This window comes from Polyodon spathula, chromosome 7, assembly GCF_017654505.1.
Source record: "Polyodon spathula isolate WHYD16114869_AA chromosome 7, ASM1765450v1, whole genome shotgun sequence".
Taxonomy (NCBI): domain Eukaryota; kingdom Metazoa; phylum Chordata; class Actinopteri; order Acipenseriformes; family Polyodontidae; genus Polyodon; species Polyodon spathula.
Window position 1 is genome coordinate 15,193,447 of NC_054540.1, and position 11,198 is coordinate 15,204,644.

At 35.8% G+C, this 11,198-nt stretch overlaps 1 protein-coding gene across 1 annotated transcript; it reads right to left on the minus strand.

Moving 5' to 3' along the window:
* Positions 1-80: 80 nt before the first annotated feature.
* On the minus strand, positions 81-10,623 carry LOC121318232 (coatomer subunit gamma-2-like). Its single transcript, XM_041254687.1, has 24 exons — positions 10,489-10,623; positions 9,726-9,778; positions 9,294-9,374; positions 9,074-9,145; positions 8,632-8,711; positions 8,083-8,158; positions 7,466-7,558; positions 7,210-7,296; positions 6,692-6,849; positions 6,423-6,556; positions 6,261-6,328; positions 5,210-5,398; positions 4,743-4,838; positions 4,363-4,606; positions 4,131-4,206; positions 3,931-4,034; positions 3,438-3,563; positions 3,247-3,315; positions 2,975-3,114; positions 2,600-2,771; positions 2,211-2,308; positions 1,959-2,097; positions 1,299-1,397; positions 81-1,087 (listed from the first exon to the last, which is right to left on the minus strand). The coding sequence occupies exons 1-24, from the start codon at positions 10,523-10,525 to the stop codon at positions 957-959; spliced, it is 2,622 nt and encodes an 873-aa protein (XP_041110621.1). The 5' UTR covers positions 10,526-10,623; the 3' UTR covers positions 81-956.
* Positions 10,624-11,198: the final 575 nt, after the last annotated feature.

An 11,198-nucleotide genomic window follows, 5' to 3' on the forward strand; every position in this document is an offset into this window, starting at 1 on the left:
AACTGTTTTTTTGTGGTGACATTAAAGGAATGTACTGCCATTCCTGTTAAACACAGCAACAAAACAAATTCAAAAGAAGCAATTATAATGAATCTTTATTTTATGCAAATAAATTCGTTTTTCAAAAATGGGATTTTCTGTTCATGATTATTCAATAAATAATACTTATCGGTACTAATACTACACTGAAGAGCCTGTAGCGATGTGTCAATGTTCTTGTTATACAGAAATGCAGTGTAAAACTTCCACAGCAAATTCCAAGTATGTGTATTGTTCATAATTAACACAGTGCACGAGTTCTTTAGTGTTTGGCTACCTTTATCAGGGGGTTCTAACAATTATGAAAAGCTTCTTTTAATATTAAATCAGGCCCAAAATGGTCCTTCTTTGTGTTAAAAGAAAAGATACATTTGTTTTCACTTATTAAAGGCTTGTTTTATAAAGATTTTAGATACATGATTCCCTGGTCACAAATAGTGTGCAAGGCTCCTTGCATTCTGCTACAGTATACATTTAAGATTGAAGATTTAGTCTTAAAAAAAAAACAAACAAAAAAAACCCTCCAAACTGGGACTAATTATATAATTACACACACACATATATATATATATATATATATATATAAAATAGATGTGAACTTTGTGCATTCTGTATGAGAAGAAAAAATTAGTTCAGTTAAACTTGACAGCCTTAAAACCCTTTACCAGTCTGTGATTAAAACAAAGTTTCGAAGCCAAGTTGAATTATTACTGTTTAATTGATTCAAAATAATGTAAATGTCAAAGTACATTTAGTTAAGCTGTCAACATGTTAACCATGCAAGGTAATTTTCTATAGCACACATATAATCTAACAAAGGGATTAACTGAACCCATTGTTTTAAGGAGGGCCACTGATTTTCTTATAAAAAAATGTTTTGGTCTAAAATGTACACAGTAGCCTGTACCGAAACAGGTTTAGCCAACGGAAGCAAGGATAACATCTACTGCGGTCTCTTCTGTGCTCCGCACTGTCACCTGCATTGTGACTCCATCAGCTAGAGCAAGCCTGGAGCGCACCAACACGTCGTGGCCACCTCTGAAAACACCTGGAAAAGAACACGTATACCAGAGGTTTCAGCATATATAATGCACATGGACATTTAAAAAAAATACAAATAAAACAACAGAAACTCCTGTATTAATATTGGTTATACAGAACTACCTGTACTTATATCCTCACTTCTCTGTCTAACACATTCTGCTTTAAACCAAATGTATAAATGCTGTTTTTTTAACACCACAAATCCCTCAGCTTACCTGCGAGGAAGAGCACATGTGAGTTTTTGTTCTCTGGGACCTTGTCTGATCTTTCACATGGCTGCATTCCCAGGAAGCTAATAATGTTACCAACAGCCTCTGGAATAAAAAGTACAATAATACATTATTTAAAACTACACCTGAAAAGGTGGCAACATGCTATAATTAAAACGCTACTAGTAATAATTTCTACAACAACTAGTTAGACAGCTGTGTATACTGCATTTGTAATACAAGTATGCAGTGGACCAGTTTTTTCAAACCATTACTAGCACCAAGACCTTATTTGCATATAGTAAAAGTACATTTTCTCATAATGCTTAAATGTTCAGACTATCTGTGGTTAAATCTAGACTCACACAACCTGAATTTCTTGTAATTATGTACGTGCCATACAAAGATCTGCTAGTTTATAGTGCAACTGACTTTGCAAACCTAGCTGTGACTAGCTTGATTGTACTTCCACATCTGATGGCTATAGATTAAATAAATGCATATTAAGAAAAGGCTTTCTGCAGCCTTCCATAAACAACTAATTCTATATGACCATTTACAATTTAGCAACAGACTGGGTGTATAGGGATTTAGACTGGTCCCAGTAAACCAGTTATGTGCTAAAGCAGTAACTAAGTGCCAGTTTTGCAAGAGGAATTTTGGTACCTTCAAGAGTTTTTACAGAAGCAAGAGCAAATGTTTCTTCTTTTTCAAATTCATCTCCCACTTCTTCCCATGCAGCCCCAAAGTTGGGTTTTAAGACTCTCTGTATGTGGTCAGCCACAGTTACCTCTAGGTCTTCCAACTGGAAAAGGAAAACAATGACTTTTAATAACAGCATATGAAATTGTTATGACATTTGGTCTTTCATAAGCCATGGCCAATACCTATATCTATATACACACACACACTACCTACCACATATTCATCATCGTAACCGTCTTCATCTGGCTCCCCTGTGTTTGGGTCACAGTCCCGTACTAAATACTTCATTGTGCAGCTGAACGTACAAGAAACTTGAAAACAAAAGAAATACACATTTAAGGGCATTTCCTAACCAGCAATTTATCATATCACTGATCATTTAAAAAACCACGGTATTGCTTAAATACTTTCAAGTCTTTGGAACACGATATTTGCAGGTTTAGTATGGAAGTGCTGACAGGTCCCAAAACCAGACATCTATATTTCACATTACTCAGTCACTAGTACATAGCCCACAAATGTAAAGCAATATTCATTTTAAAATGCATTAGATCAACCACCAAGTGAATTAATCCATGAGTCTAAAAATGCCCCACATGTACCTGCAGTGGGATCATCATCAGGCAGTCTGACAAGAGTGTAACATGACCCAGGCTGGCTATATGGTAAATCTTGTGCCGGCACATAATGGACCACTTCATAAGCTTCCGAAGGTTCCATCTGCACCATAACTTTCTGTAGAAGCTGATCATTCAAGGTATTTGTACAGTCAAACTGAAAGATAAAAAAAAAATCTAAGTATTAGATAAGGACAGACAGAACAAGCATCTCCATGCTTCTCCAAATTCTGATACTATCAACAACTTGTGCTTTGCAAGTGTGACACACTTGGCAGGTCCCTTTATATATCCTCAGATTCTTCTTGTAACCAAGTTTAATAAAAACTGAATAGGAAATAAATAAGACAGCAGTCATACCTGAAATACCATGTGATTTGTGAAAGTGTGTTTTATGCAGCGAACCACATACTCCGTCTCTGCCTCTGTGAGCTGAACTGGATCAGAAGATTTGAACAGAGGACCCAGGGCCTTAAATTCAGGTATGGCTGCCAGTTGTTCTGGAAAAGAAATGTATACTCAAGATCCTATTTTTCTACAGGTTTGCAGACCCCCAAACATATCTCTTGTTTTCTTAAAAAACGGTTACTGTTGTAATTATTTATTTTTCTGAATTTTTTTTCAGAACTTACCTTGATATATGTCTTGACGAGATGGACCCACTTTCTCTGGGATTTTACTGGTAACCACTGTGGCAATTTCTAAATAGCAGAGAAGATAAAGATTTTTTGTAAACAAGACTATGTTCTGTTTTTATACTGGCAAAACCATTTTGTTGCAGTAATGACAATGTAATATCTATCTAAAACAGATTTTCTCTGACCTGTTTTCTGTTCATTAATTGGTGCAGAAGCCAGAGGAACAGTTTTCATATCAAATGGCTTTTCTGTGGGTTCAAGAGTGTATTGATGTAGAGATTTTTCCAAACCAGCAACAGATACAGACAAACCTGCAAAACAATTTATAAGATTACGTTTCTATTTAAAGTAGCATCAATTTTGGAAGGTAAATCGGTCCAAAAATACAACCCAGTACAATGAACACATTCCTTATGAAACTCATGAAGAAAAGGGTTAGAATGAATGACTCATCATTATCTCACACACTTATGCAAGTTGTTTGCTGTTCTGAATTTTATGGTAAATTAGCTATTAACACCACTGTGGTGGATGCATTATTGTAGTAGAAAAACAGAACTTGCTAGTATACCTTCTATTAAAACTTAAGGGAGTAAAAGACTAAACTTTACAGAGCAGCTGGTATCTAGCAAATTATGCTTTTTTGTGAACTTTGAAAGAATAAGTCTTTCTTCTCACCATTGAAAATGTAAGCAGCATTCAGTGCTTTTTGTTTCTGCAAGAGCACATTCATATAGAATGTAGCTCTGTCACGTACTTCATCATCACTGTCCATCATACACCTGTAACAGAACCAAAAATGTTACACCAATTAAATAAAATTAAATAAATAAATAAATAAAGCTGCATATGTTGGCACACACATGCCTAAACCTCACCTCTGTAAAAGAACAAGCACACTGGGAAGAAGTTCATCATTCTGAGCTCCAAACTTAGCCAAAGCACTCACAGCAGCTAAGGGAGAATATTTGTGGGTTATGAACTAAATTGCAAATAAAGGATAATATAAGTTCATGTTCACTGTTGCAATAAGCAAAAGCTTATAACTTTTTTTTTTTTTTTTTTTTTTTAATATCCTACAATGACATACCAAACTGCAAGTTTCCCTACCTGCTCGTACAGCTTCGCTCTCAAGAACAACCCTGTTAAAAATGAAGCGGATGTATTTGGAAGGCGTGGGGGTCCTGGGTCCTTCCTTGCCCAGCATATGCAAGATCTTGGTGGCCAGAACAGTGTGTTCACAGTCTTCTATGAACTCGCACAGGTGAGCAAGGCCAGTTTCCTTACTCTCTGGGTTCTCCTCAATGATACTTATGATGCAATCCACAATAGCACGCTTGTACTCAAATCCACCCTGACATGAAAAAAGTCACCATCATATTTATAACCAATTCCCCAGCGATCTTTCAGAGACACTAGTTTTTGTTCTAAAAATAACTAACTAATACAATCCTTTGTTTTGTGGTCATGTAAACAAGTGTACAACTTACATCATCCCTGAGCATGTTGGAGAGGAAGTTCATCATCACACTGTGCTTGCGGGGGTATTTCTGACAGAGTGCACTGATTGCCTGCACTACAACCACCTAAAACACAAGACTTCATTAAAGCAGGATTAACTTGTTCTATGTTTCTTTACTTAACATTTCAGTCACATCTTTCAATGACAATACATGTATTTGTTTACCATTATACCAAAATAAAAGTGAATACCTTCAGTAAAAAAAAAGTGTCTTGATTATAATATGACAATTCAGTGTATATTAAATTTGGTATGACCTCCATTGGATTGATGACAGCACCTACAAAATGTATCACACATAGTTGTACAAGCTTTTTGCACAAGAGTGGGGGAATACTAAATACTTAAAGACTATCTTCTTTTTACTCAATCCAACAATACTAGATGTTTGATATTTTCACCCACTGTTAAAACATTTAACCAAAATAAATTTACCTTAAACTCATCAGATATTTCAGACACAAAGGATGAGATCTGTTTCATAAGCCTGTCCACACTGCTCTCGCTGCCTGTTTTCAGCAGGGTGGTGATTGCCAGCGTAGCAATGCTGCGGTTTGAATCTGTAATTAGATTCTCCAAGTCCAGGTTACAGGCTGTTACTGCTGATGGATGTTTCATCGCCACCTAACCCAAACACAGAAATACATGTTACGAAAGTAAAAACCTTCCTAGTTTGTGCTGGACAGGTTTCAATGTTCCTAGAATAAGCAGTGTGTTAGTGCATTTTGATTGTGCTATCCGATGGCAGCACTGCTGCTCTTGACAGTTGTCATAATTTTAACATCATCACATATGTTCACAAACAAGTCAGCTGCAAAAAAAATACATTAATAAAGGGGTTGACAATTAAAACATATGCATCCACACCAATATATAAAACATTTTTTCCAGCACTTAACCCTTTGCGGTCCGACATTACAATTTCAATTCCAGTCCAACATCAAAAAGACATAAGGCACAGGTCACTAGTCATTTTTTCTCCAGAAAAAGCAGAGAAAACCTTTCAATGGCTGAGTGAGACCGATAGGAGCCGAATAAAAAAAAAAAAGACTTCTCATAGCCCCATGCACTAGAGATAACAGACAAATACAAAGGAGACAGCTGCTTCTGCATCCAGCGTCAAAAAATATCACGGACATCTGGAGAGCTTTTGAGATGTTACAGTAATAAAATAATGACTTGGATCGCATTATTGAGGAGATTGGTGATAAAACGAGTGATCAGGAGAGGATTTATCAGTATGCACGTCCATAAAGTTATGTGAAAAATACAGCGAACAAGGGGTGGGGCTTGGGTGGCAATACAGTATTGAGTGCCCTTTTGCGATTCAATGCCTTTTAAACCTGTTTTACTCTAAAAAAAAATAAATAAATAAATAAATTAAACAGCAATTGTGAAAATAAATTGGACCCGACGCGCCTCACAAGCGCTGAATAAATGGACTGCAAAGGGTTAAGAATGTAGCTTCAAATGTTTTGTTAGTTACCTTATTTAAAGTCCTAACTGCTGCATATCTCAAAGCTGCTTTTGGAGAGCTACAGAACAGCTGGAGCACTGTTTAAAAAAAAAAAAAAGTTTAAAATGGCTGGGTGATAAATTACTACTAAATAAATATAGCTTCTCTCTTCATATCGCTTCTTAACTTCACCTGAGACAGCTGGTGCAAGCTCCCTTGCTGTACAGTTGGGAAGATGTACAATGGCTGAAGCTGCTTCATATACCACCATCTCATGCTTATTTCGCAGGCAACTCTCAATGAAGTCAAACAAAGGATTGTCATGTCTGCAACAATAACCAAATAGAAGTTAGCTGAAAAACAGAATTCTAAATTTCACTGGTCGACAAAATTTAACATGTAAAATGAAACACTTAAAGTCCATTTAGTGAAGAATTCACTGGAGATAAAGCAGAGCCTACCCTCCATCTGTCTCCTCCAGCAGTCTGCTGGCAATACGTATCAGCATACAGTATGCAAACGGGGACTTCAGGCCAGACTTGGTAAATTTGTTCAACATTTTCGACACAGCCAAGCGGTCATTTTTTCTCAGGTGGTATAGAAGACCTAATGCATGGTACTGTGTGTGGAAGAAAAATGTGTACAACAAAGTAGACGTTTAAAACTACAAAGTAAAAATGTTTCTGAATATATGATATTTGTTTAACTAAGACAAACACACAATTATAAAATTAAAAATGGGGGTCAGTTTGTCATATTTGTAATGTGTGGCTTCACACTACAAATACATACAGTTGGGTCATCTTATAAAAAATGTAAAAAATGCAGCCTTTACAAAAATGTATAACCAGCATGTCGTCCCCCCTCCCCCCATGTGGATTCAAATGTATAACCACAAACTATAAAGCGTTGATCTAAAGCAATTCCATCTTATCAGTGAAAGCTATTTGTGAAATTCAACACCTCAGCACATGCTTACCTGCACCATCACGTTGTCACTAGAGGCAGCCTCCTGAGCTTCATTCACCCAACGTTTAACAACGTCATAACTCATCTTCACCATATGCTAAAAACAAGAAGGACATTACTCGCTAAATTAATCTAAAGACTTATTGCAAATGTTCACAAACACTAAGATATTACAAAGACTGGTGGTGCTATACACACGTCATGCAAAAGTACTCAAGTAACAACTGAATGTGACAACAAATTTGAAGCTCAGGTTATTAACTTACCAATGATGAAACCAACGCAGAGCTCGACACACTGGGCACTTTATCCACAATGGCCTGTTTCATGTATCTCTCAATTGCTTGCAACATAGTGGTCTGTGTAACATAAAATACATACATTATAAATATAATATATTAGTACTATCCAGCCATGCTGTAAATACAAAACTAGAGCAATTGGTATTATGAAAATATTTTGTAAATAGATAAGTGGTTTTCTAGATACAAGTAAAAATGTAGTGTGACACGCATACTGCATGCAAAGAAATGAATGCCATTTTTTTCACAATTGGTTAAGTGATTTCCTACGTAAAATCCCTATAGCCAGGGAACAACAAGCAGGTCATGTCAATGTAAATACTGTTATAAGTTTGATACCCTGACCATGCTTGGCGGGTTGTTTTCTGTGGGTTGAGGAGGGGAAGGGGCTGAGATTGAACCAGATCAGGCAGTGATTGCCTGCAGCCGACCCTTCAGTTTGGTATTCTTACTAGACCATGTGATTTGGAGAGACTTATGACTGTGATGCATAATGAAGCAAGGTTGTTTTTTTTGGTACTTGCATTTTGTAATTGGAAGACTACAATTACAAGTACTTAATAAAATCCACAGGCACTCACATCAGTAATACGGCAAAGAGCTCTGATCGCAGGGCCCCTGTAGACATCTTCCTTTCCCGTCATATCCTTGGTCAAACTACAATGAAGCAGGAGAAAATCTGCATCATTATACAATAATTTTTAGATGGCCAAAAAATTTAATTGTACCGCCTATGAACTATTTTGTATATATAATAACTATTTATAGAAAAAATATATATGCATGAACTAAAGTTAAGCAGCTGAATTCAAGGAATTACTGGTACTTTGATCAAGTAAACTACACAATGCAGCTGTCTGTTGTCAATTAATGCAAATAGATTCCAAAATGATACATAATTAAAAAAAAAAAATCAGCAGCATTGAATATAATAAGCTCAGCACTCTCCTGTTGTCCAAGTAGTTTTATGTATGACATCTTTAGAAAAAGTACCGTCAGGGTCAAAATATTCTGGGAATGGGAAATCTTAATGCAGACAAAGATAGATGTTATATTCAAAAGCTGACATACTTATTTACTCTTTATGTGAGTGTAAAGAAATGCACCCAATAAACACAAAACATCCTTACCTGCTTGTGACAATGATCACATCCTCAGAGATGTTTGCCATCTCTTTTATAGTCAGGTAGCACATTCTTCTCAGTGTTTGCTGTAAAATAAAAGTTATTAATATAATCATGGGATGACTGGCAAAAACTGTGAATAAATACATTTGTGTCTAAAGAATAATACCTTCACAAAACTAAAGGCTACATATTCTGTTAAGCACTAAAGCCTGAAAGCAGGGTAAAAACCTTATGTTCAAAAGACAGGTTATCTACAAAAATAATTATAATTATTGGTATTTAAGAAATGCACGGATGCAAAGCAATGCTTGGTTTACTGAATGATATAAACTATTTAAATTACAATTTATATTGTACAGTTTTCATTGTAGAAACTTTACCTAACAATGTTATTTGCCAGTCAGCTGTACAAAATATGCATTATAGAAATCAAAATGGTACTTGCATCATTTGACTGAAACAGCCTGGTCATGGCAAAAAACGCTTCTGTAGCTTCCGTTGTTCCAAAATGCTCACCCTATAAAAACATAGTTCAAGATTTAAAATAAAAATGAAAAATGAAAAAAAAAAAAAAAAAAAAAAAAGTTGCTATTTAAAGTTTTACAATCTGTTTATTTAGATATTTATTTTTATTACAGATTTTACGAAAAAAGTTATTTTCTCACCTGGTTCAGGAGATAAATAATCTTTGTGAGGATATGAAGACATCTTCTGGGGTTTATTGGAGTTTCATTAAAAATACGCGCCTGCAAACAATCCACGCAGAAACAAATTAGGAAATAAAAGGAAAACAACACATTGTCAGTATTGACCTGAACAGTTTTCTAAACCAGGCTGAATATAAAACATACACAGGACTGATCCCTAGAAATACCTGAACTGTATGTACACAAGGTGATTTTGCTATAGTTAAAACATACCTAGTGTTTCTTAGATTCTTCCTTTGCATAAAAATTGTCGTGGTAGTAACAACACATAATATGACTACTACTAGTACTAATAATAATCACAATAATAATAATAATAATAATAATAATAATAATAACACATGTATGTACAGTATTAAAGCCAATTTCATTGAAACTGTACTGTCCTACCTCTTGAAGAACAGCACTTTTCTCCAGATGTTGAAAAGGGTTAGAGCCACTTCCTACACAAATAAAAATAAAGGTTGGAAAGGGCTTTATAACTACATAACAGAAACATCAAATATAAGCTACTAGTACTGTTTAGGGTAAAAAGAAAGCTATTCGAACCTGATACCATAAAAATAAAATTGGATACTTTTCAAAAATACTTTTGGTATATCCTAGTACACTGTCATACAGATGTACCAACATAGGGCAACTGATGACTCAGATCTGAATGGGGTACTATGTTGGGTTGAGTTGAGTTGTACACTGCACATATTCTGCACTTGTATGCACTGCGCTATAGTTGAGTTTTATTTTACTTCATCACTAATGTAAAACTTAAAGCAAGCTGCGATAGTTACGTGTGAAATTAACTACATTAACCAGTCATGTATTGTTTGCATACCTGTATCGGTAAATTAGTACATGCATTACATTAACATATCTGTATTATTAATGCTGACTAATCAAGATCTCGCGGGAACATTAGCCCAGAATGTTCACTTTTTTTTATTTTACGACTTCTTAATGGGTCAGATAACGCGGCAGAATCAGGCCCCAAATACTGCTTCAATCCCAGAATAAAAAGTAAGAAAACATCGAGGCTCGTAAGGCCTGCATACGGTAAGGTACACACATTCGCTTGGCCATCCTTCAGACTGAAAATGCAAAGTGTTAAAAATTTTATAACACTTAGTTTGTAAATAAAAATAATGCGATTACTTACCAGACTCCTCGTCCTTTTTGTCGAATTTCTTAATCATTTCTTCTTTGTAACAGTAATGTTGACTATTGATTGACTCTGCACTGCCAGGATCACAACTTCCACATCACACTGAGGTTGCTATCAGTCAAACCGACGCCCCGCCTTTTCACGTCAACTACACTGCTACGTGGACACGTAGCACAGCAGAGCAATTGAGGGAGTGGAATAAGCATGGCATGTCCGTGAAGTTTGCTCTTGACCTACAGAGGAAGTTACGTTGACGATTTCTAAGATCTGCTAAACAAAAACTTAGACTAACATCATGAAATATAAGTCAGTAGAGTGATGTAGGTGCATATTTACAGTCGACTATTATGGCTAGTCGACTGTGTGTGGTCCCACTGCCACTCGATTTTATTGTCAAAGCAAATTCCATGTCCATTCCTACAGGGCATCACCCTTGTGGCAAACGTAAACATGAAAACATTAACATATACAACAGCTAAAACTGGTTTGAAAGGGCTTATTGCATAGTATTAGTGAGTTTCCAGGTAAGTTCTCGATCGGTCTACACAGATAACCTGTATACTCTCTCATCTGAATAAACCCGTTTATAGCAGAAATCACCAGAACCTATTGTCAAGCACAGGGCTTGAGAATTGTAATGGTCACTTTTTTATTTTTTATTATTATTATTTTTTTAACCTCTAGAGGGAGTAGTAAGATCATCC